General features: G+C 61.2%; 8 protein-coding genes across 8 annotated transcripts; 4 read left to right on the top strand and 4 right to left on the bottom strand.

Annotated features, from left to right (window-relative positions):
* Positions 1–4: 4 nt before the first annotated feature.
* Positions 5–2299, bottom strand: RHTO_05679 (thiamine biosynthetic enzyme; the record flags this gene model as incomplete). The annotated part of the gene is made up of 9 exons (XM_016419340.1): positions 5–256; positions 332–416; positions 479–530; positions 670–820; positions 1327–1383; positions 1440–1537; positions 1632–1739; positions 1810–1869; positions 2011–2299. The coding sequence occupies 9 exons, from the start codon at positions 2297–2299 to the stop codon at positions 5–7; spliced, it is 1152 nt and encodes a 383-aa protein (XP_016269868.1).
* Positions 2300–3133: 834 nt separating this feature from the next.
* RHTO_05680 (aldehyde dehydrogenase family 3 member B1) lies at positions 3134–5603 on the bottom strand (the record flags this gene model as incomplete). Its single annotated transcript, XM_016419341.1, has 11 exons — positions 3134–3154; positions 3281–3366; positions 3433–3524; positions 3593–3713; positions 3772–3903; positions 3963–4275; positions 4348–4659; positions 4722–4789; positions 4850–5084; positions 5203–5295; positions 5562–5603. 11 exons carry the CDS (start codon positions 5601–5603, stop codon positions 3134–3136), a joined length of 1515 nt encoding a protein of 504 aa, XP_016269869.1.
* Positions 5604–5996: 393 nt separating this feature from the next.
* On the top strand, positions 5997–10112 carry RHTO_05681 (dipeptidyl aminopeptidase; the record flags this gene model as incomplete). Its single annotated transcript, XM_016419342.1, has 16 exons — positions 5997–6335; positions 6400–6625; positions 6760–6866; positions 6949–7032; positions 7091–7387; positions 7446–7616; positions 7697–8035; positions 8118–8329; positions 8418–8617; positions 8705–8960; positions 9044–9293; positions 9355–9451; positions 9525–9645; positions 9702–9773; positions 9838–9928; positions 9987–10112. 16 exons carry the CDS (start codon positions 5997–5999, stop codon positions 10110–10112), a joined length of 2988 nt encoding a protein of 995 aa, XP_016269870.1.
* Positions 10113–10670: 558 nt separating this feature from the next.
* Positions 10671–13228, top strand: RHTO_05682 (glycosyltransferase family 90 protein; the record flags this gene model as incomplete). Its single annotated transcript, XM_016419343.1, has 9 exons — positions 10671–11634; positions 11694–11768; positions 11823–12039; positions 12101–12330; positions 12389–12615; positions 12675–12727; positions 12788–12868; positions 12924–13067; positions 13129–13228. The coding sequence occupies 9 exons, from the start codon at positions 10671–10673 to the stop codon at positions 13226–13228; spliced, it is 2091 nt and encodes a 696-aa protein (XP_016269871.1).
* A 1042-nt stretch (positions 13229–14270) lies between these two features.
* Positions 14271–16376, top strand: RHTO_05683 (transcription factor Hsf1; the record flags this gene model as incomplete). Its single annotated transcript, XM_016419344.1, has 3 exons — positions 14271–14656; positions 14714–15585; positions 15790–16376. The coding sequence occupies 3 exons, from the start codon at positions 14271–14273 to the stop codon at positions 16374–16376; spliced, it is 1845 nt and encodes a 614-aa protein (XP_016269872.1).
* Positions 16377–16637: 261 nt separating this feature from the next.
* RHTO_05684 (DnaJ family protein) lies at positions 16638–19142 on the bottom strand (the record flags this gene model as incomplete). The annotated part of the gene is made up of 7 exons (XM_016419345.1): positions 16638–16853; positions 16910–17101; positions 17170–17406; positions 17511–17688; positions 17789–17929; positions 17995–18822; positions 19099–19142. The coding sequence occupies 7 exons, from the start codon at positions 19140–19142 to the stop codon at positions 16638–16640; spliced, it is 1836 nt and encodes a 611-aa protein (XP_016269873.1).
* A 547-nt stretch (positions 19143–19689) lies between these two features.
* RHTO_05685 (proliferating cell nuclear antigen) lies at positions 19690–21964 on the top strand (the record flags this gene model as incomplete). Its single annotated transcript, XM_016419346.1, has 9 exons — positions 19690–19695; positions 20204–20239; positions 20361–20370; positions 20475–20527; positions 20611–20702; positions 20783–21260; positions 21341–21667; positions 21729–21890; positions 21956–21964. 9 exons carry the CDS (start codon positions 19690–19692, stop codon positions 21962–21964), a joined length of 1173 nt encoding a protein of 390 aa, XP_016269874.1.
* A 479-nt stretch (positions 21965–22443) lies between these two features.
* On the bottom strand, positions 22444–23317 carry RHTO_05686 (zinc finger, MYND-type domain containing protein; the record flags this gene model as incomplete). Its single annotated transcript, XM_016419347.1, has 3 exons — positions 22444–22857; positions 22928–23128; positions 23198–23317. The coding sequence occupies 3 exons, from the start codon at positions 23315–23317 to the stop codon at positions 22444–22446; spliced, it is 735 nt and encodes a 244-aa protein (XP_016269875.1).
* Between the last annotated feature and the right edge of the window lie 350 nt (positions 23318–23667).

Genomic DNA, 23667 nt, shown 5'->3' on the forward strand with positions numbered 1-23667 from the left:
TCGCTCAGGCGGAGATCTTGGTGGCAGCGAGCTTCTTCTCGACGCCCGCCCAGCCGGTGACCTCCCCGTCCTCAATTTCGTACGAGTCGTACATCTTGATCGCGATCTTCGCCGCCTTGATGCCGCTCACGAACATAGCCGCAAAACTGGCTCCCATGCGTGACGAGCCATCAAGCTCAGCGAGCTCCATGCCGCCCGTAACGAGACCCGGAACGACCTCGCGGGTGTTGTTGACGATGAAGTCCTCGGCCTGGCGCTGTGGAGGGGCCGACAGCGACATTAGCACATGCAAGGGGAGACGGGACCGGAAAGACGAGGAAGTGAGACTGACCATGTCGAGCGTGCGCATGTCCCCGAGGCTCTCGACGAGGCCGGTGGCAACGAGACGCTTGACGGAGAAGGCGCCAAAGGGGCCGCTGCAAAGGGATCAACGTCAGCAAGGGAGAAGGAGGAGCGGGAGAAGCGGAAGAGGACGCACTCGTGACCGGCGAAGGACATGACGACGGGCGCGGTGATGGTCTGCGGGTCCACTGCACGACGTTCAAAGGGATCAGCATTGGTGCGGGGGAGAAGTGACGGGAAGAGAAAGACGAGGAAGAGACGGAGGAGGGAATGGCGAGCTTCCGTCGCCGCAACGTCCTCGACATCGACTACGCGGACGGAACTTACTGCAAGAGGCAAGGCCATGCGCCATGGTGACGAGAGTGAAGTTCGTGACGACGCCGGCGATGCGACGAGCGCCCGGGACCTTCGAGAGCGGGTCGGGGCGAGAGATGAGGTCCTCGACGGCGGTGGCGTTGAAGAGCTTGACGTTCGGGAACTGCGGTCGTTTGTCGACGTCGGAAGAGCCGGAACAGACGAGGAGAAGAGTGTATCAGCACGGGGAGGGAGACTGTTTGGGTTGAGGTTCGCCGACACATAGCTACGCGCGCATTATCGCAACAGCTTCAACCGTATAATCTCAGCCTCGATCACCGTCTTAAACACAGGCGTAAGCACGAAGGCAATCCGCAAGTGAAGAAGTCAAGGTAGAACGAAAGCACCGGCATGTCTTTGAACTCGCGCCTGGTCCGTCGATCCCGCCGCCGCAAGAGGTGTTGTGTAGCACCTTCGCCCTTCCTCGGAATGAGTGAAAGACGAAGGATGCTGGACTGAGCTGAGCGGCGGCATGTGGGATCGAGCGGGGGCGGATTCCCTTCTCTCCTCCCTACGTTAGAGAGAGGTGGTAGGCGAGCGTGAAAAGCTCGGAAGGTGTGGAGAGGGCACGATGGTCTGCTCGAGACGCTCGTGCCCTGCTCAGGTGATCTTGAGATAGTTACATCTCACCTTGAGGACGGCAGCGAGGCAGGACGCCGTGAAGATGCCGGCGTGTTTGACGACGACCTGCGAGGGCATGTCAGCGACGTCGAGAGGGTGGTAAAGGATGAGCGACGACGCACGTAATCGCCCTCGTCCTCGTAAGGAACATTGAGCTCGTCGAGGAAGTAGTGACCCGGCTTGCGGACGACCATGGCCGACTGGAGCTGACCACCGACCCCTGCAGGCTCAATCGGCGTCAGTACATGTCATCGGAGCCTCGGGATGCCACGAAGAAGCGGGACGGGGAGGAGGACGGAACGGAAGAAACGCACAAGCTCCTCCGCCAGGGGCGACGGCGGCCTCGAGGATCGTGACCTTGAGTTCGGGACGCTCCTTTGCGATGGCGTAGGCCGCGGAGAGGCCGGCAGAGCCAGCGCCGACTGTTGAAAGCGCAAGCGAGTTCAGGTCAGCTTGAAGTCGAAAGATTGGCGCAACAGGACGCAAGCGTACCGATGACGATGTCCGAGATGGCGGTCTCGTACTGGTCCTTACCGTAGCGCGACGACATGGCTGTAGCGATGAAAGAAACGGGGGGGGGGAAGGGGGGGGGGGAGAGCGAAACCATTGGCAGCGGAGGAGAGGAAAAAGTCAGCGGCCCGTCTCGGACGTTTGGATGCTCCTGTCAACAAGCAAGGACACCAGACCACGCACCACGCGAGACGATGTGCTCCTTGATGGGAGCAAACTTGAACGAGCCATCCCAGTCAACAGTCCACGACTCGGTCTTCTCCTCCTTCAAGCCAGCCCAGGTAGCGCCGTCTCCGCCGACTTTGCGAGCCGAGTCGACGTCAGACGACGCATCAGAGTCGGGAGGAGAGGCGGGAAGCTCAGTCGAGGCGACGGCGGCCTTGAGGTCGTCGGCGTTCTTCGAGGAGGGAGCATGGGCGCCAGCGACGCGGAGGGAAGCGATGGAGCTCTTGAAGCCGTTGTAGGTAGACATGTTGATTCTTAAACGTCGATGAGCGTGCGTAGGAGCGGTACTGAGGTGAGGGAAGAAGAAGGAGCGGAGCAACCCTCGAACGAGTCCCACGAGTCGCGCCAGGCTCCTATCGGCAAAGTGCATACACTTCACCTCTCGTTTGACTCGTGGAATCGCGCCATCGAGCACCGCCCCAGGCGCCAAGTTGGGGTCCCTCGCCTGCCGAAGAAGCGAGCTTGGGAAGGTCAGCCAGGGGAAGACTGTGCGCCGGCGGGTTGCGGTCGCTCGCGCTCGCCTCACAAGCACTTTGGGGGGCCACCGCTGCTATCAGGACCTGTGTACTACTCAGTTATGCCGCACGCACCGCCAGCTAGCCCTGCGAAGCGCTCTTCGTCCGGCACGCTCGTCGAGAAGCTCCTCATCGCTTCGCCCCTTCGCCTCTCTCTCACTTCTCAGCCCTCTGCTTTCGACCGTGCAGCGTCACCGTGGTTTCCGTGCGGGCGTACAGCTCCCCACACCCTCGCTGCGAGACGCACCCGTCCTCTCCGCTTCGGCACGACCTCCACGCTCAAGTCGCAACCCTATCGCTCCTGCTCCACCTCCACGTCCCCTTCGCAGTGCACCCGCTGGCTCTCACAGCGTTTGATCCTCGCTCACAACCGCAGAAAGACGGACGAGACCGCGGAACGACGTTGCGGGACAAACTCGTTGCGAATGGACGGTACAGACTTTGGGGTTTTCGCGGCGGTGCCGGTACAGACAACTGATTGGGAGGGAGATGGGGAGGGTACAGACAACACTTGATTGAGTGGAGTGAATAGATCTGAAGAGCTATGGGCGACTCTTGTTCCCGCCTCACGCCTGTCCCGTCAACTTCTGCCCGACGCACACGCGACCCAAGACCCGAGAGAAAGGGGAGGGGAGAAGGGATGGAGTAGGACGACGACGGGTCAGTCAGAGCCTTGCCCTGACAGCCAAGAGAGCGACCATCGCGGCAATCACCTTGAGCAGGCGCGAGATCGAGCCAAACTTGCTGGGCTTCTTGATCACCGCCTTGGTCGCGAACAGGAGCATCTTGAGCTTCTTCTCTGCGTGCGTGGAGTGGAGCGAGGGTGTCAGCGAGCGCGAGGAAGGAGCGGAGGAATGCGACGAACGGGTGTAGGGCGGGTACCGCGACGCCATGATCATGTCCATCCAGGTCGGGACGTTGGCCGACGCGCGCTCGTGGGAGAACGTGTCGAAGGTGCTGCTCGCCCGGGGAAGCGAGTCAGTCACCGGCCGAGACGGAAGAAAGGTAAGAGAGGGAGGACGCACCGCCTACCGTGGTAGTTTCCGTAGCCCGCCGCGCCCGTACCGCCGAACGGCAAGCCAGGGATCATGAACTGAACAAGCACATCGTTCTGGACGAATCCTCCGGAGCGAGTGCGCTCAAAGACTGCGACCACCGCATCAGTTCCTGGCGTGTCAGCGAGAGAGAGAGGGGCGGGACGAACTGAAGTCGCGGTTCTTCTTGCTCTGCGTGAAGACGTAGAGCGCGAGAGGGGTGTCGCGCGACTGGATGAACTTGACCATGTCGTCGAGCGTCGGGAGGGTCATGATCGGGAGGACGGGGCCGAAGATCTCCTCTGCTCGCCGCAAGCCGTCAGCCTCACTCATTTGAGCGGGGAGAGAACGCGCTACGCACCCGACATGAGCGAGTCGTCAGGCTTGACGCCCCTCACGATCGTGACCTCAATCTTGCGCTCCTTCTCGTCCCTCCCACCGCCAACAACCACCTCGCCCTTCGTCGCATCAAGCAGCTTCGACACGCGGTTGTAGTGGTTCTGGTTGATGATGCGCGAGTAGTTCGGGTTGTGCACGAGCGAGGTCGACGACTTCTCGGAGGACGAGGAGGCGGCGGGGTTGGCGGAGAAGGCGGCGAGAGCGCGCTTGAGGGCTTCGAGGAGCTTCGGCTCGGTCTGGGGGGTGGTGAGGACGTAGTCCGTCGAGATGCAGATCTGTGCGAGCAAGGGCGGGAGCAAGTCAGCGCGAGCCCAGAGGAAAAACGCATGTCGCCCGCGGCGACGCACCTGTCCAGCGTTGGTAAACTTGGCCCAAACGATCCTCCTCGCAACAACTTCAATATCCGCATCATCAAGCACGACCGCCGGACTCTTTCCTCCCAACTCGAGCGTGACAGGGCAAAGATGCTCTGCCGCTGCACGCGCAACGATCTTGCCGACCGTTCCGGAACCGGTGTAGAAGATGTGGTCGAATTTGAGCTTGAGCAAGGCGGTGGCTTGGGGGATGGCGCCGTTGATGCAGATGAAGGCCGTTGGGTCGAGGTACTTCGGGAGGAGGTCGGCGACGAGCGCGGCGACGTGAGGGGCTTGCTCGGCGGGCTGCGGGCGTCGGGGGCGTCAGTGAGAAGAACAGTGGAAGCAGGTGAAAGCGGCAAGCGCACCTTGACGAGCGCAGTGCAGCCGGCAGAGATCGCGCCGAGAAGCGGGACGAGGAGGAGGGTGATCGGGTCTGCGTCGACGTCTTCCGTCAGCTCACGCATTCAACCTCGTGCAATCGAGGCGCACGCACAGTTCCACGTTCCGATGACGAGCGTGACGCCCTTGGGCTCCGAGTAAACAGTCGGCTTGGTAGCGTACCACGTCGCCGACGTCTTGACGCGCCTCGGCTTGGCCCACTTCTCGAGGTGGTCGTAGACTTCGTTGATCTCGGCCTTGACGGGGTTGATCTCGGCGGTGATCGTCTCGAAAGCCGGGCGGCCAAAGTCTTGCTCGAGGGCGCGGACAAAGGCGTCTTCGTTGTCTTGCTGTAGGCCGGGGAGACGTGAGAGTCAGAAGCTACAGCTGGACGTCGACGACTCCCACCAGCGCAGCCTGCACTGGACGAGCCGACGCAAAGACCGCGCAAAGGAACCGCCAACTCACGACAAGGAACCCGAGCTTCTTGATCTGCGCCTTGCGCCAGGCGATGGGCCTAGTCTTTCCCGACAAGAAGGCCTTGGTGACGGTGTCGTAGGCCTGCGGATCGAGCGAGGGGGAGAGTCAGCGGCGAGTTTGCCGGAGAGTCGAGTGGGGAATGGGTGCTGGAGAGCGACGACGGGCGCGGGAAGGGCGGGACCGGTCCAGAAAGTCTGCAGTAACTTTGAACAGACTGCCGAGAGTCCAGCGAGTCCTCCCCAAGCGTCCGCTGCACCACGATCCCTCCCTCCCGCCTGTTTCGAAGCTCCGAAAGCGAGGACGGCACCAAAGCGAGCGGGAGATGCGCGGGCGAGCGTGGAATGTACCTGAGGGATGCTGTCGATGGGAGTGTCCTGCATGGCGGCCATCGTCGAGCGTAGAGAGCGTGAGCGCGTGGAAGAAGGCGAAGAACGAAGCGGAGACGGCGAAGTCGTGAGCCGGCTACTCCTAAACTCGCTCTGTTTGCACTGGAAATAGGTGTAAGTGATGTATTACAGTGTACTCGTAATTGTCCAACACCCAGAACCAGCGAAAGAGCGAGGTTGAAGCGAGCAATACAACCCGGGTAAGCGTCAATACAAACAGATTACAACTTCACTCCTTACCCTCGTACTCGCTCCTCTACACCGCCAGACCGCGCTGCTGGACTGCCAAGCTGGCGCACACGACTCGCTAGACTCGACCCCGAGCGCTCGCAGCCCGCCCGCTGCCCTCGTCGCGGCACACACCTCCCCCTCCCCACTTCCCTTGGCCGTCGAGCGATGTCGTCCTACACGCCCCTGCCGGTCGAGCTGGGCGAGTCTAGCAGCGCTGCGAGATCTGATCCGCGCCAGGGTCGACCGGACTCGTCGTTACTCTCGAGGTTGCTGGTCGTGCCGGACCCGTTTTCGCCGCCCGTTGAATGGCACGGCTCGCGGGACGGGGCGGACGAGAGTAGCGATAGCGGGATTGACGAGGACGAGTACGATGAGAAGGCTGGACAGAGGACGGGGGGGAGGAGAGACGTCGAGGGCGCAGGCGAGGACGAGGAGGAGGAAGATCTTGGCTGGACCGAGGGGTTGTTGAGCGGGAAGAAGACCAAAGGGACAGAAGCGCGCAAGGTGCGATCCAAGCCATTAATCGTTTCCGTCTGACGAGAACTTACACCGCGTTCGATGCCCGCAGCGCCGCCTACTCCTCCTCGCCCTCCTCCCGACCTCCCTCATCCTCCTCTCCCTCGTCCTCTTCTCTACACTCTCCCCATATACCAGCATCTCCACCTCATCACTCCTGAAAAGCGACGGAGCACATACCTATGTCGGCGAAGCGGGAAAGAAGGTGATGAGTTTGGACGAGTTGAGGAACGGGACTTTCTGGACGGAGAAGGTGGAAATCGAGTGGTTGGCGGAAGGTGAGTCGCGCGCTCTTTGCGAAGCTGAGGAATGGATGCGAACACACGGCGTACGAGGAGTCTTGCTGACAAGATCCCCTTCGTCGCCTCCTGCTCCGCCCACTTTGCTCGGCACTATCAACTTCGTCGCGCAGCCGGCGACGGCGTCTACTCGCAAAAAACTCATTCAGGCTCCATACTCCTAACCGACCTGAACGCCAATTCATCGCGGATCTTGGTCGAGGGGAACGATGTGCGAGATGTGCGTCCTCAACTCTCTGCCTGCTTTCGCCGGTCTTGCATAAGTTTGTCAGGCCGCTGATCAGGACGTGGTGTGTGTACAGCCTCGAGGTAGGAAGCTCGACTGGGCGCAGTTCAAGCTCAGCGCGGATGGGAAGGTCGTCTTGTTCAACACGGACTGGACCAAGGTGCGCTTCCTCCCCTCCTTTCCTGAACCAAGCCATGCTCAACTTTCGCCATTCGCAGGTCTGGCGCCACTCCACTCTGAGCAACTTCCACCTCTTCCCCCTCACCTCGTCCTCTCCCCGCGCCCTCCCTCTCTTCTCCCCGTCCTACCCTCCGAAAACCTTTACAGCCCACTTCTCCCCAACTTCGCACCACCTTGCATTCGTGCACGAGAACGATTTGTGTGTTCTGCCCGCGGGGGAGTGGGATGCTGCGGAGCGTGAGGGGGGAGAGGTAGGTGAGCGGGCGGTGAGGGTTACGAAGGAGGGGAGTAGGGTGAGGATGAGTGGACGACCGCCGTGGGTTTACGAAGAGGAGGTGAGTCGCCTCTTTCTCCCTTCTTTGTCGTTCAGCGAAACTGACGAGGAAGTGATAGATCTTCTCCTCCGACTCGACCCTCTACTGGTCCCCTTCCTCGTCGTACCTCGCTTTCCTCTCGTTCAACGAATCCGACGTACCAATCTATGAGTACCCGGTGTACAACTCGAATCCGAACGAGGTTGGAGGGGAAGAGTATCCAGGAAAGGTGGAGGTGCCGTATCCCAAGGTGCGTATGATACTGTCTGCTCTTCGGTGTTCTTGCTAAACTGCCGGGCGCTGATGCGAGCCATGGTCGAGCGCACGCAGGCCGGGTACCCCAATCCGCTCGTCTCAATCCACATCTTCTCCCTCACGCACTACCTCTCCCTCCCCCGCTCCTCTTCCGCCTCCTCCCTCCTCACTCTCACACTCCCCTTCACCGACCTCCCCGCCGCAGACGCAGTCATCACCGAAGTCGCGTGGGTGTCCGAGGAGGAGGTGCTCGTGAGAGTGACGGATAGGGAGGCGAGGAGGGAGAGGGTGGTTCTGTGGGATCTTGAGGGGGTGTGGGTGGAGGGAAGGGAGGGGGAGGGGGCGAGGGAGGTAAGGGGACGGGTTGTGAGGGATGTGGATTGGGTGAAGAGGGATGGAGGGTGGGCAGAGGCGGTGAGTCGTGACTGCATCGCTTCACCTTCTTTCCCCGTCGTCGAGCAGAAGCTGATGAGAGAGATCCTGCATGAACTCACAGTCACAAACCATCGTCCCGCTCCTTTCGCCCTCCTCCTCTGCTCCCATCCCCCCTTACCCACCCGGCTACCTCGACATCGTCCCCTCCCCCTCGGGCTACAACCACATCGCGTATTTCTCGCCCGCTGATGCGGAGGAACCGGTGTTCCTGACGGATGGGGAGTGGGAGGTGGACGGGAAGATCGAGAGGGTCGATTTACAGAGGGGATGTGTGTGCGTTGCGTCCCGCGCCCCCTCATGGCGTCTCGACGATCCTGATCTCGCAAGCGGCTGACAGTTTCCGTCGATGGACTGCGCACAGCTACTTCATCGCCGCCCGCCCCTCGACCTCCCGACACCTCCTTACCGTTCCCATCCCCCGCTCGTTCCTCGAACTCGAGTCGCTTCGATCCGGTCGCTCGAAGATGACCGAGCCGAAGTCGTTGACGGAGGTGAATGGAGAGGACGGGTATCATAGCGTCAGTGTGAGCCCGGGCGGAGGGGTTTGGTTGGTCAACTACGGTGCGTTCCGCAGGGTTTCAATCAGCCCTCCGACCTCTTCCCGAAGGTATCGGCGACTGATGCGAACGCGGTCTCGGGCGCGCACAGAGGGACCCGGCGTACCCTGGCAAAAGCTCTTCAAGGCCGACGACGCCTCCTTCTCCCTCACCCTGACCGACAACGCCGCCCTCTCTTCCCTCGACGCGCAGTACCAGCACGCGAACCTCGTCTACTCGACGCTGGCGATTCCGACGGGTGAGAAGAGGAGGGGCGAGGACGAGACGGTTGAAGTGAATGTGGTTGAGATGAGGCCGCCTGGGATGGACGAGAGTGGGAGAACGCATTATCCGGTGTTGTTTCAAGTGTACGTGCCGAGTTCACCGCTTCGGCTTGCTTGCGAGTCTTCCGCTAGAAGCTGATCCTTTGTGAACTTCGTATCGCGCACAGCTACGGCGGTCCGAACTCGCAAATGGTCAACACTCGCTGGCAACGCGACTTCCAGCACTACCTCACGACTCAGCACAACTACATCGTCGTCCGGATCGACCCACGCGGAACCGGTTTCCGCGGTCGAAAGTTCCGCACGGCTGTGAGGGGACGCTTAGGGGAGCTCGAGGCGAGAGATGTGGTCGAGACGGCGAGGAGGTGGGCTGCCAAGCGGTATGTGGATGAGAAGAGGATCGGGGTGTGGGGATGGGTGGGTCGCGGAATTTTCCTCGAGCGTGGGAGCGCGGGACTGACATTTATCGTGGTCGCAGTCCTACGGCGGCTTCCTCACTTCCAAGATCATCGAGGCAAACTCGTCCGTCTTCTCGCTCGGCATGGCGGTTGCGCCCGTTACCGACTGGAGACTCTGTGCGTCCAGCGATTCGTTCCTCCTCGTCTGCTCCCCGTTCGACCAGGTCCTGACTTCCGGCATGTCGCATAGACGACTCGCTCTACACCGAGCGCTACATGTTCACGCCAGCGCACAACCCGGTCGGGTATGCGAACAGCTCGGTGCACGAGATGGACGGGTTCAAGCACGCTCACTTTGCGCTGGCGCATGGGTGCGTTCGGCGTCTTCCTCGTGAGCGAGCGTTTGCTGATGAGTAAGATTGAGCAGGTCGGGCGACGATAATGTACACTTCCAGCAGTCGGCGCTCTTGCTCGACCGCATGACAATGGCTGAAGTCCGGTGCGTCTCGAGCCAATCCCTGATAGTCTCTCGCGCGGTTTGCTCACGAGCTGAACGCTCGCAGCGACTTCCGCTTCCGCATGTTCACCGACTCGGACCACTCGATCAGCACGCGCAACGCCTACTGGGAACTGATGCGCTGGCTCGAGTCCTTCGTGCGCCCACCTCTTTCCTACGTTCTGAGCCCACTCGCTGACACCGCTCCCGTGGCAGCTCATCGAGAAGTTTGGCGAAGGAGGACGACCGAAGACCCGGACGCAGTTGAAGACGGAGCATGGAGCGGTGCCAGATCCTGCGTTGGGCTTGGGTGACCGCGAGAAGGAACGTGAGAAGGAGTAGGGGCTTGTACGTGCATGGACACTCGCATTTACCGCTTCAAACGCTCGCTCGTCGCGGGACCGCATCTCCGTTCATCCCCTTCTCCTCGACAAAGATTGACTTTCGGCTCGTCGCTCGCTTGTCGCGCGCTTCCCGCGCCGGCTGCTACGTCGGTTGTCGTGCCCGTTGTCGAAGTAGTCCCATTATCCGCTTCGCCTTGCTTGATTGAGGACAATTGCGACTTGGACTGTTTGTCTTCTCCTCGTCGTCTTCCCTTTGACCGTTGTCTCTCCCGCGCACCTCACACAACCCGGCCGAAGGAAGAAGAGACAGGGGCATGGCGCGCGCTGTTCCACGGACAAAGCTAACGCACGCTCCCGGCCGCCGAAACCATCGCTCGGGGAGGACGCCTTTGCTCGCCGTTTCTTCTCTCTCCCGCTTGCCTCGCTCTCGCTGCTCTTTCGTGTCTGTTCTCTCCGTTGATACGTTGCTGGACTCGCTGTGCATCTGTGCCGTCCCGTCCGCTCGCTCACGCCAACCACCGTCACTCGTTCACCTCCTCCCTCGACTCCCTCGGCCATGCAGTCCATCCCGCATCGCTCGCTGGTTGTCGTGGAGAACTACCATTTGACAGCCGACGGCGAATCCCGCGACTTCCCCGCCTTCGCCTACAGCGGCTTTGAACCGTACGCCGACTCGCCTCGCATCGGCTCGCCAGACTCGTCGAAATCCGACTCTCCCCTCCTCAAGACTCCTCGTTCGCCCTTCCCTTACTCGCCTGCACTCTCGACTCGTCGAGTTCGCAGAAGCGCTCGATCAAGCCGGGTACTCTGGCTCGCCGTGACCATTCTCGCTGGCGCAGCCCTCCTCATCCACCAGCACGAGCGGCCTGAGGTGCGACTCGCGGCGAAACGGATGCAGAGCGTCGCCTCGAAGGTCGCGGAACAGCGGTGTCGGTACATGTCCTGGTTGTCGTCCTGCCCCGACCCGTTCGCCAACCTGCGCTTCGAGGAGGACCACGGCGAGATCCTCTACCCTGCCCTTCCGGCCGACCTCTCCGCTCGAACCGACGTCGTCCCGCCTCAACCACATCCTATCCACCACCTCATCCGCGAAGCCGAATTCGCATGGCACCGCAAAGTCTCGCGCCAAAGCCGAACACTCGAACAAGCAGTCGCCGAGTACCGGCGACGGTACAACCAGCCCCCTCCTCGCGGCTTCGACGCCTGGTTCCGTTTTGCACAGTCGAACAACGTCCAACTCCTCGACGAGTACGACTCGATCTACGAACGCATCCTGCCTTTCGCCGCCCTCTCGCCGGAAGTCCTGCAAGAACGCAGCGCGGTATTGCAGAATGTGACAGGCGAGGAAGAGTATTGGATCCATCAACATACAGCGACGATCAAGTTGCGGCATGAGGATGGCGTGGGCAAACTGGAGGCGGAGGGACCGGGGACGAAGGCCAACCCGAGGGCCGAGCAGATGATGGCGCTCCTCGAGGGCGTCAAGGACATGCTTCCCGACTTGAACATCACCATCACCTGTGCGTCGACGTGCTCGTTCTCCTGCAGTGAGCATGCGCTGACGCTTTTTTCGTTGCAGCTGCCGATGTCCCCTGGATCGTCCTTTCCGGCGCGCACAAGCAGATGCACGAAGCCGCTGCGCAGGCTGGAAAGTGTGAGTGGACGTCTGCGCTCCCTCGTTGAATGAAGCTGACTAGTCCCGCCGCAGTCCTCGACGACAAGGCGACCTTCAAGGACAACTGGGACCTCGACGGCTGGCAAGTCATTTGCCCTCCTCAGTCACCGCTCCAAGAAGCCGAGCACTTCGAGAAGCGCATGGACTGGCAAGCTCCGGAGAAGACGAGCTTTATCGGGCTTGACCATGTCAAGGCGATGGACGTTTGCCAGCATCCGGAGAACCAGGCCATCCATGGCTTTACTGCTTGGTGCGTCTCAAGCTGCTTCGGTCGCTTCTTCTGACGTCCTCCTGACTCGTCCCGCTCGCAGGCCCGGCCCCCGCCCCGGCTTCCTCTTCCCTCTCTTCTCCTTCACCACCTCCTCACTCCACTCCGACCTCCTCCTCCCGCCTCTCGAACAATACGAAGCCCCTGTCGGTCCCGATCTTCCATGGGCGCTGAAGAAGCACGACAAGGCGCTTTGGAGGGGCTCGACGACTGGGAGCGATTTGACGCAGCCCCATGCGAGGAAGTATAGCCAGAGGGTTAGGTTGGCGAAGCGTGCGTCTCGCTGTCCTCCTTCTCGCACAGCATGTTGTTGCTGACGCTCGCCTCGTAGTACCTTACGCGACCGGCCAACTCTCCATCCCTCTCGCCGCGCACGACCGCCCCGGCTCTCCCAGCCGTGTCGAATCGCAAGTCATCCCGACGATGCACCTAACGGACGAGTTCCTCGACGTCAAGTTCGCCGGCTGGCCGGCCCAGTGCGGGACGGAACAGGAGTGCGCAAGCTTGGAGCGCGAGTTCGAGTTCGATGGGTTCATGCCGGTCGAGGAGCAGAATCAGGTGCGTTCGCCCGCTTTCGCTTGTCGAGGAGCGTTGGCTGATGGGTGTGAGCGTTGCAGTACAAGTATGTCATCGACGTGGACGGTAACGGCTGGTCCGGCCGCTTCCATCGGTTCGTCCTTTCCTCGCCTTCGCAACTCGCCGACGCGTCCTGACGATCTCGTGTCGACAGTCTCATGGTGAGCAACTCGCTCGTTCTCAAGAGCACCATCTTCCCTGAATGGTACTCAGACCGCATCCAGCCTTGGGTCCAGTGCGTCCACCTCGCTTCCTCCGCTTCGAGCACCACCTAACCTTGCTCTGCGCAGCTACGTCCCCGTCAAGACCGACTACACCGACCTCCTCCCCATCATAGCCTTCTTCAAAGGCTCGCCATACGACGGGTCGGGCGGACACGACGAGTTGGCGGAGAAGGTCGCGAGTGCTGGGAAGCAGTGGACGGAGCAGAACTGGTTCGTCTCCCCTTCCGTTTCAACTCCGCACTATCACGAGGCTAATGATGTGGCGTGGCAGGCGCTGGGTCGACATGCAGGCGTACCTCCTCCGCTTGCTCCTCGAGTACGCCAGGGTCATGAACCGCGACGACAAGGGAACGATGGACTACGTCGCTTGATGCGAGCTCCTTCTCTCCTCACTTGTGCATAGACACTCGAGTGTTGTAGAAGTTCTTATTGCTGCATTTGCATGAGTTTGCGTCGTTCTTGCTGAGGAGGAAGACGTCCTCTCCTCTTCCCTTCGCTCCTCGACCTAACCCGAGCGCTCGCTGCTTCAACGAGCTTCCTCCAGGTGCTACAGCATCGGATACACCGTGAAGGCTTCCTGCAGGCGGACGCCGGGCGGCCAAATCGCTCGCTCCCCTCAACGCGACACCCCTCTTGCACTTCGCCAGCTCATTGCTCTCGCTGCACCGCGTCGCTGGCCTTGCGGAAGCTCGCTGCCACCTTTACGATACCTCCTGAGCTCTTGACGCTCCTCTCGCTCGACCGCATGCCCTGCACGTCCCGCTACGCTCCTCACTTGATCCTCATCAGCCTCCTCTCGGGACGGACGGCAACCTGTCCGCTAGGAAGCACAGCCATCAGCGAGTTGGCGTGCATCGTACCAGACTCCTTTCGCGCGTGCAGGCGATCCGATTGCTGGGGTTGCGTCTGATGAGGGCCTGGGATACAGGAGGAGGAGCAGGAGGTGCGTTCTTTCGATTCGTACTGCCTCTCCTGTGCGCACAAGCTGACCAATATATTCACAGGAGATCTCCACGCCTGTCGAAGAAGGACCGCATGAAGTTTCCCTCGCTCGCCGCTGTAACTCCTTTCCCACGCCGACTCGCCCGCTTTGACCGTCTCGCTCCGCCCGAGCACATCGACTGAGCCACGCCTAAGCACATCCACCGAGGCGAGCTGCGATGCGCACCTGAGGTCTCCTTTCGATCGCGCTCATTTCCTCCAGCGACCTCCTGCTGCTCAGCATCGAGTCTCCTGGTGCCGGACAATGGCGCAGGTCGCTCTCTGACGAGCCACCTCCTGCATCTATGCACGAGCCGAGGCTGCTCAATCGACTTCACGACCTCATCCAGACCCGCAGCTCGCTTTGCCCGAGGCTGCACGTTCTCTCTTCCTCTTGCAGGCGCTGAGACGTACGCTGCAGACTCGCCAGCAATGCGTGCGGTCCCGCATCTTACGGTCGACACTGTCGGTGCCCATCTTGCGTCAGCAGAACAGATCGCGCCCAGCCTCTTATCGACGCAACCAAGCGCTTCGGCCGCCTCTTCCAGCGCTTCCTCCCTTCCTACTCTCAGTCCCCTCACGCTCTATACGCCTACCACTCCAGACGCCGTTCCACAGACTCAGCTTCGCGTCGTCCCGCCTCTCCCCTCCTTCCCGCGCCCAGACCCCGTGCTCGACTTGACCGCCTCGTCGCCGGCTCAGGAAGACGTGCCAGTAACCCAGGGCTCGTCATGCTCGTCTCACGATGGCCAGTCGACAGGCGAGACTACGGAAAGGCGAGGCTCGTCCGATAGGGTCTTCGTGCATCGTCTCTACGAGTGAGCCGACGAGCCCTTTCTCCCGGCCGAGAATGAGCTCACCCTCGCGTTTGACAGCATGCTGACCGACGAACGCAACGAACCCTGGATCGCCTTCAGCGAGTCAGGCGATACCTTCACCGTCTTCGACCCGGACACCTTCGCTCAGAACGTCCTTCCCCGCTACTTCCGACACCGCAACTTCCAGTCCTTCATTCGTCAACTCAACCTTTACAACTTCAGCAAGGTCGTGACCGCGAGGACCGTACCTCGAGCGAAGCCGACCAAGGGCGAGCAGGAGACGTGGGAGTTCCAGAACCCCGACTTCCACCGCGACAGGCCCGAGAACGTCGACTTGATCCGACGCCGAGGCGCCATTGGCCCTTCGCCAACGACGTCGCGGCGGAATTTGAAGGCGTTGTCGGGGCGAACTTTTGCTTCGGACCTCGCACCTCAGCCAAACTACGAGCTACCTATGCCGTCCCGTCCCGCTCTCGCCGGTCGATCGTCGTCGCAGATCTCCGTCGATGGAGAGCCTACCGCCACCTTGGGCCCTTTCGCCTTACCCTTCGTTCCGCCTAGTGGCTTCGAGCCGCTTGCACCCTCTCGACGGTCTTCTTCCACACCTCGTCCACCTCCGCGCTGGCAGCCCTCCTACCCTCCTACGTCACTACCTCGTCGCAGATCTCGCACCGCTCCCTCGCCCACCTCGCACCCGACAGCTCGTCCACCAACGTCGGCCTCGCGTCGCCCGTTGAACCCAACCACACCCGAGGAGCTCGACGCTCTGCTTGACGAGCGCAAATCACTCGATGCAACGATCAAGAAGTACCGCTTTGACCTCGGTGTTTTGTCGTACCAAGTGAGGGAGGGACAGGCGAGGATGCGAAGCTTGTTGCAGCTCACTTGGCAGCTCAAGCAGCTCGTCAAGCAGCTGGGCGGCGAGGCAGGTGCGTCGAACTAGTCATTGGGATACACGGTCAGTGTCAAGATTGACGCGACTCGCAGACCTCGCCAACTTTCCCTTTCACGTCTTCGACCCTCGCCTCGCCGACTTTTCCGTCCCCTTGTCCGTCATCGAGAATGACTTTGCGTCGAAGAATGCGACGAGAGCTCCTCCTCCCCAGCCGAAACAACGTCCGCCGCCAACGCAGCCGGTTACGACCCTCGCTTTCCTTCGCCTGGGTTGGGCTACGCCTTCCCGCAGCAGCTAGTCAACATCTCCGACCCGACCGTTCACCCGTCAAACGCCTCGACTCCAGTCCCAGCGCCAGCTGGGTCGAGCGAGGGCGACACAGCGCACACAACTTTTCCCTCCGGCCTCACCGTTCCCGCCTCTTCCCCTCGCACCTGCTCCCACTCGGCACCCGAGCAAGGTATACGCCGCTACGACTCGTACGAGTCCGCCTACTCGGTACCGGAGACCCAGCTCGCCGTCGACCAGGCGATAGACTGCGCCTACCAGCCGGCCGGGCCCATCGTCGACGACTCGTGGCTATCGACCTATCCCCCTGAACCCTCTACGCAGTGCTCCGAACCGCCTTCGCGATACTCCTCTCGCCCTACCTCATCTGTAGGCGACGTGGGCATCTCAACGCCTACAAGCGCTCGAGGCTCGTACAGCAGCGAGGGGTCTTCGCTCGCTTCGTCATTCGTCGAGGTGCCGAGGCACGATGCGTACGATGCACAGCTCCAGTACTCGACGCTCGGGCAGATACTGCAGGGCGGGTCGAAGGGATGAGTGGTTCGCACTTCGCTCGCCTTCGTCATCCTCTTATCCTTCCTCCCTTCTCCCGTTCGCTTCCTCACTCTCAATCCGCATACGTAGCCAGCCAGTCTCCTGATACCCGTATCTAGCAGCTCTCACCGCATGGACCCTCATAGAGACCCAGCAATGCAGTTCTCGCCCATCCCATTCAGCTCATCTCCCTCACTCGCTGCGAGGACGGCTGGTTCGACAATAAACGCGTGACAGCACGCTCGTGCATTCTCGCACGAGAAACTAGAACCCGTAGGAGTACCCACCTCCGCCGTACCCTCGCCTTCCTCCTCCTCCGCCCATAAACATGTCCTCCATGTTGAACGCTCCGCCGCCGCCATACCCGCCGCCGAACCCGCCACCAAATCCACCGCCGAAGCCGCCGAAGGGTGAACCGCCCATCCCGAATGGTGACCCGCCGAAATCGTCGTAGCCTGACATGCCGCCCGTCGGATCGCTCTGCTCGGAACGCGTGTCAGTATTGCTCGAGCTGCGAAATGGCGAAGTGAACGCACCTCGTCGATGCCGGCATCGAACTTTGCCCTCCGCTGCGGGTCGGACAAGATCTCGTACGCCTCGCTGACCTCCTTGAACGCGGCCTCGCTTCCGCCCTTGTCCGGGTGATGGATGATCGCCATCTTGCGATACGCCTTCTTGATCTCAACTTCGGTCGCCTCGGAGTGGATACCGAGGGTCTTGTAGTGGTCCTGCAAAACCGATCCAGGCGAAATGTCAGCCTCGCGAGCGAGTCCAGGAAGACCGAAAGCGAACGCACCTTCATCTTGCTCCGCTTGAGCTTCTGCTCCGCCTCCCTCACCTCCTTCTTCAGCTGCGCCTCGTCGTTGCTTCCCTCTGGCGCAAGGTCGAAAGCCTGCTTGAAGTCGGCGACGGCCGCCTCCCAGTCTTCTTGCGCGAGGTGGGCACGCGCGCGTGTTCGGAATGCTTTGAAGTAGGTGGAGTTGACCGCGAGGCAGGCGGAGCAGTCGGCGATGGCGGAGGCGTAGGACTTGGCCTGCGAGATAGCAAGTCGCGGTGAGCCCGAGTCGTCCAGATGAAGCAAGTGCCCCATCCGCATGGCGGATGAATCACCCGCGAATCGAACCTCGAAGAACTCACCCTCAGATGCGCCGCAGCCCTGTTGCTCAACAACGTCGCCTTCATCGACTCGTTCTCCGGGTCCGCCTCCATCGCCTCGGTGTACTTCTGAATCGCCTCGTCCGTCCGTTGGGCCTTGAACGCTTCGTTACCGGCTTCCTTGAGCGAGTCGACGAGGCGGATGCGCTTGAGGAGGGTTCTGCGAGCAATGAGAGCGGGGTGAGCATTCGTTCGTCCGGCTGACACGCAGAAACAAGCTGCGACAATCCCGCTTCGGCGAAGAGGAAAGCGTGGCTCACCGCGCCTTCGAGTAGTCCGGGTCGTTCCGCAGCGCCTCCTGGCAGTGCTTGATCGCCTGATCGTTCGAGCCGGAGAGGTAAAGACACAAGCCGCGGTAGTAGAGGGGTTCAGGCTGTTTCGCGTCGAGGCGGAGGAGGTCGCTGCGTGAGACAACGCAGGGCGTCAGCTTAGGATAGAAGAAGAGAAGGAGGACTGGAGAACGCACGCAGCCAGACTCGACGCCTCGTCGTACCGCTTCTTCCCAATCAACGCCTCAAGCTTCCACACCCTCCACTCTTTGGGCGTGACTTCGGCCTCGCACTCGCGCACCGCCGCATCGACACCAAGCAAAACCATACTCCAGTCCTTCTTCTCCAAGTCGCGGCGGATATTCGCAACGTGCGTCGCAACCCTGTCCGCGCGGTTCTTCTCCGTCGCGATGGCGCGGTTGGAAGGGTCGAGTCGGAACGCCTCGTGCAGAGTCTGCTGCGCCTGGCTCGTCAACCCGAGCACGAGCTGACACTTGGCCGTTCGAAGGAGTGTCTTGCTCTGCGGGTCGTTCTTCTGCAAACCTTGGGCTGCAAGACAGTCGTCCAACGCTGCAGCGAAGAGCTTCGAGCCCATTCGCGCGGCAGCGCGGTTGAGGAAGTACGAAGGGTTCGAGGGGTCGAGCTCGATTGCGTGCGAGTAGAAGCGCGTCGCGGAGGGGTAGTCGGATCGCTTGTAGGCGAGGTTGCCGAGCTCCTTCTTCTCCAAAGCGCGGGCGAGGCGTTCGGATTCCGTCAACTCGGAGTCGGGCTTCTCCTGCTCCTTCTCCTCCTCCTCCTCCTCCGAAGACTCCTCCTCGGATCCTGACTCGTCCTCATCTGACGTCGACGCTCCAGGCGCAGAGAAGCCGTGCCCGTTTCGCGCAGAGCCGTTCGTAGGGCGCGAGAAAGAGCCCGAGGGTGAACGGAAGGTGAAGTCGCCTGTCGGGGTGAAGTTCGAGGTCGAAGCTTGTGGGGCTGAGGTGGGTGGAGAGGTCGAGGCGGAGGCGTTGGCGGCTGCGCGGGCCCTGTAGGGAGAGAATGAGAGTTTGTCAGCGAGAGCGAGAGGGGTCGAGGTGGAGCGGCGCTGTCGACGCCTGCTGGCTCGTCGGCTGCGCATGACGAGCTGTAGAAAGTCTTCCTGTATCTTCATACACATCCCGAGCCTTCAACCGCTGCCTGCAACGCCGTTGTCGCCTTCATCGCCCGTTCCCGCCGCTAATCCTCTAGACGAGCGCAACCTCGACCACGGCAAGCTCTGAAGGCGCACATGCCACTTCAAACAGCTAGACGGGAGTACTCACTTTGCCTGCTGCCTGCGCTGAGCACCGCTGCGCTTCGATGGCATCGCTTCGTCTGATTCCTGTCGAGGACGGCGAAGAGGCGGCGCTGAGCGGGTGTGAGAGCGAGTCGACGGTCGCTTCGTCGTCGTTATTGCGGGCTGAGGAGCTGGAGAGCTGCCTGGGTCTAGCAGCGCACGAAAGAGCGAGGACAGCGGCGAGGTCGAGGTCGAGGAGGAAGAGGAGCAAGGGGATGGTCATCTCGTCCGCCTCAGCTTCCTGGGGCTATCTGCGTCGATAGGCCTTGCTGAAAAGTGTCTAGAGGGGCACTGGCGGTCCCGTCCCGTCCGCCTGCAGCGTTGCAGCGTCGAAGAGCATCCTTCTCCTCCTCGCGCACGAACAATCTCCCTCTCTCTCGCTACAACGCTATGTTTGACGGGAAAGGACGCCCTGTGGGCCCCATTCGACGTTTCCCACCGTCTGAACCCTTCTCTCGCGCGCTTCCTCCCTGTCGCCACACGTTCACGCCGCGTCGCCCTCGCCTTTCCCTCTGCCCTTCCCTTCATCCTCCCTCTCCCCTCGCACACGCTCTAGCCCGACTCGCACCAGCCCACCATGCTCGTAAGCTTCACGCTGTCACGCTCGAACGGCTCGCGTCACGCGGTGTGCGGAGGACGACGAGAGACGGACCGATGAAGTCAATCCAGCCATCGCGCGTCTCTCGTCGCTCGGGAGGATGTGCGCGGGCAGCGTTGAGCTAGAGGAGGACGCACATCGACATTGCACGCGTGTCAAACCGGCGGACGGGTCGTGTGAGGTGGATGGGATGGGCGGGCGACTTTCGCGACGCGTGAAGGTGGCAGACGTGAACGGCAGTTCGGGCGGTTCGAAGGCTGGCGGACTTCGTAGCAGTCTCTACGACACTACTAGACGCTTTGCGGGACGAACGGACGAGTACGCCGGACTGGGCTGGACGCGTCTCGCTTGGGGACGACATCGACGCGTCTTCGTTCTCTGCGGTATTCGCGGGTCTTGAGGCGTACAGAGCCTGTGCCGTCAACCGAACAGTGCGACCGAAGCGCGCCCGGCGGGAGACGAGCTGAAACCTTTTCGTCTGCCCCTCTCGCAGGAAGCCAAACTCGAACAGGCCGAACTCCTCAAGAAGGTACGTCCCGCTCGTCTTCTCGTGCATCTATCAACGCTGCGAATGCGACTGCTGCCGGTAGTCGCACGAGCAGATGTGTAGCGCGCAGTGTGTACTGACATCCTGCCTTTCCTCTTCGCAGATCCTTGACGGTACGCTGCAGTCTCGACGCTGCTTGCTCTCGCTTCGGCTTTCGAGCCCTGCGACGCCTACCTCCTGCCGAGTCGAAGCGTTTGACGGACTTGCCCGCCGACAGCCGTCAAGGAGCTCGTCACCGATGCCAACTTTGACTGCTCGGACGAGGGCATCGTGCGCTGCTGTTTACCCTGTTCTGCCTGTCGAAGCATTACGAGCTGACTCTCTCGACTGGTGGTACTGGATTCGCCACGCAGAAACTCCAAGCGATGGACAACTCGCACGTCGCGCTCGTCTCGCTCAACCTCGCCAAGACGGGCTTCTCCGAGTACCGCTGCGACCGCGACATGTGCGTCGTAGTGTTCTCTCGTTTGCTCTCGCGCCTTTCGCGCGGTTGCTGACTGCCAGAGCTTCGCCGTATGCGTACAGGTCCCTCGGCGTCTCGCTCGCGTCGCTGCAGAAGATTGTCAAGTGCGCCGGCAACAACGACATCCTCACTCTCCGCGCCGACGAGTCCGTCGACGTCCTCGCGCTCCTCTTCGAAGCGAAGCACGCAGACCGCGTCGGCGAATACGAGATGAAGCTCATGGACATCGACCAGGAGCACCTCGGTATCCCCGACACGGTCTACGATGCCGAGATTGATCTCCCTGCGACCGAGTTTGCGCGCATCATCCGCGACTTGAAGGAGTTGGGCGAGAGCGTCAAGATTGAGGTGTCGAAGGAGGGCGTGAGGTTCTCGGCGGATGGAGACATTGGCACGGCGAGCGTCACGCTCAAGCCGACGGACAAGCGCGGCAGGAAGGCGGACTCTGACGGCGAGGACTCGGACGAGGAGGAGGAGCAGGAGGACGAGGAGGATGAGGAGGCCGAGGAGCCTGAGCCGAAGGAGGAGGAGGACGAGGATGTGCGTTCGCGAGGCTCTCCCTGCTCGGTTCAATCTTGCGCTTTCCGTCGGACGCGACAGCTGACGGTTTCGGCACCCAGGGCGACGTCAAGCCCAAGATCTCGGGCTCGGACGACGAGGACGACGACGCGCCCGCCAAATCGAAGGCCGGCAAGAAACGTAAGGCCGTCGAGGATTCCGAGGAGGAGGAGGGTGCAGACGAGAACGGCGAGGAGGCGTCCTCGCCGAAGAGGGTGAAGAAGGAGTCTGGCAAGGCCAAGCCTGCGAAGAAGGAGAAGAAGAAGGCTGCGCCCAAGAAGGGCAAGGCGTCTTCCTCTTCCTCTTCGAAGGCGAAGTCTTCCAAGGGGAAGAAGGCGAAGGGCGGGGACGAGGAGAAATCCATGGACGTCCGCATCAACCTGCAGCAAGTGAGGATCCCCTTCCTCCGCCTCTCCGGAGTACAGCCACTGACGCTATCGACTTGTGCAGGCCGTCGCCCTCACGTTCTCGATCAAGTACCTCTCGAACTTTGCCAAGTCGACGCCCCTGGCCGAGCGGGTCCACCTGCACATGTCGAACGAGGTGCCGCTGCTCGTCGAGTACGCTTTCGAGCAAGGGCACATCAGGTATTATTTGGCACCGAAATTGACCGTCAGTCCCCTCTAAGACCCGCTCAACTTCGAGATTCGCGCGGCTGACTTGGTGGATTCTCGCAGGACGAGTAAACTGTCCCGCCCTCGGCTCGTCTCGTCTCTTGAATTCTTCTGCGCAAACGACGCGGCGACGGCAAGCTCGTTGCGCCCCTGCCGCTTTCCCGCCTTCACCCCTTCACTCGCAGTCTTCCCTTTCCCTCGTTTCTTTCAGCTTCTCACTCGGTCTTTCTCTCGTCGCTCGTCGCTTCTTTCCGTACTGTCCCAGTGCAAAAGCTAGTCCTACTGTATTGTACCGTCGCACTTGCCCCCTCTTTCGCAAGTCTGCTGGAGAAGACATCGTGGTCTGGAGACGGAGAAGCACGAGAGGGCGGCAAAGCGTCCAGAGGCAGGCATCAATGTGGTTTGCAGGAGAGATTCTCACACTTCCGTAGGATGCCGGAACAAGTGGAAGAGCATGAGCGACGTTGCAGACTAGAACAGGCATAAAGCGACGGGGATATACTCCAGACGATTGATGTAAGCGTCGTTTCCGCGAACTGAGTGGCAAAACTTCACTTCGCACCAGAGGCGGTGGGCTTGGTGAGGTGTCCTTCGAGTGCGGCGGGACCGAAGTGAGCTCGGGCGAAGCGGATCACACTATCTCTGCAGAGGGAAGCGATATCGTCCTCCACGGTCTTGTCTTTGAGCGAGCGTGCCGCCTCCGTCTGCGGGAGTGCCAACATGCAGAAGAAGCGGTGCGCAAGCACCGTTTGTTCCACCGAGGCGTCCGTCATGAAGATCGGGAGCAGTTCGTCGTTGATCAAGCGAGTTTGATGTCGAGCCCAACTAGAGAGGAGGTCGTCGCGAGGGGAACGCGTGTAACCGACGGGACAGGCCAGGCGAGCTAATAGAAGGGTGACTTGCGTGCTGCGGGCTCGAACAGGCGCGTGAGGAGATGCCGTGGTCGAGGCGTAGCGCATGTCAGCCTGCGGAGAACCGTCACAGCACAGGTCAGGCTTCACGATCCGCGGGGAAGGACTTTAGCAAACAGCGCACCACAATCTCTTCGCGTGACTTTCCGGTGCACAACTTCGCCGAGGAAAGGGCGCTGACTTTCACATCTGTGCCACCATCGAACGCGTCGAGCATTGGCTTGTCCAGATCTCGAAGCGCAACGTCTAGTTCGTCGGCTGAAAGTAGCGGGAGGACGAGAGGGAAGGCGTTTTGCCCGCACACGAGCTTGTGGCCGAACCAGACCTACAGCACGAGCGTCCCATCAGCATGAGAGAGCCTGTGAAGCGCAGAGAACAAGAGGACGGAACTCACGAGTTTCTGGTGTTCCGGCGAGCAGAAGAAGAGGTCGAGTCCTGCCTTTGCACACGCCGAGCACCGGTTCTTCGTCTCCTTCCCGCACACCATGCACTCTCCCATCGTCTGAAAGGCCATCGTCAATCGCCGCAAGCTGTTGTCGCGCTGCAAGTCGAAGTCGGCCGCGAGGACTGATGAAGTTGGCGAGGAGGCAAGTGATAGCGTGGGAAGCAAGGCGCCAGTCAGTACGGCCTCGAGAGCAGTCGTAGCAAGGTCACAAGCAGCAAACGAGCCCAATCTGAGGCAGCGGGTGAACAGGACGAGGAGAACCCGCTCGCTTGACCTCCCTTCGACCTCGAACGCTCACTCTGCTCCCGCTCAAACGCTTGCTGGGCTTGCTAGACCGCCCTACCGGCTTGTTCTGTTTCCTTGGCGGCGACGGAATCACATCCTAAGATTCACGACGCCCCTGGCCGAGCGGGTCCACC

The sequence above is a fragment of the Rhodotorula toruloides genome (genome assembly GCF_000320785.1).
Source record: "Rhodotorula toruloides NP11 unplaced genomic scaffold Scaffold35, whole genome shotgun sequence".
In the NCBI taxonomy this organism is placed as follows: Eukaryota; Fungi; Basidiomycota; class Microbotryomycetes; order Sporidiobolales; family Sporidiobolaceae; genus Rhodotorula; species Rhodotorula toruloides.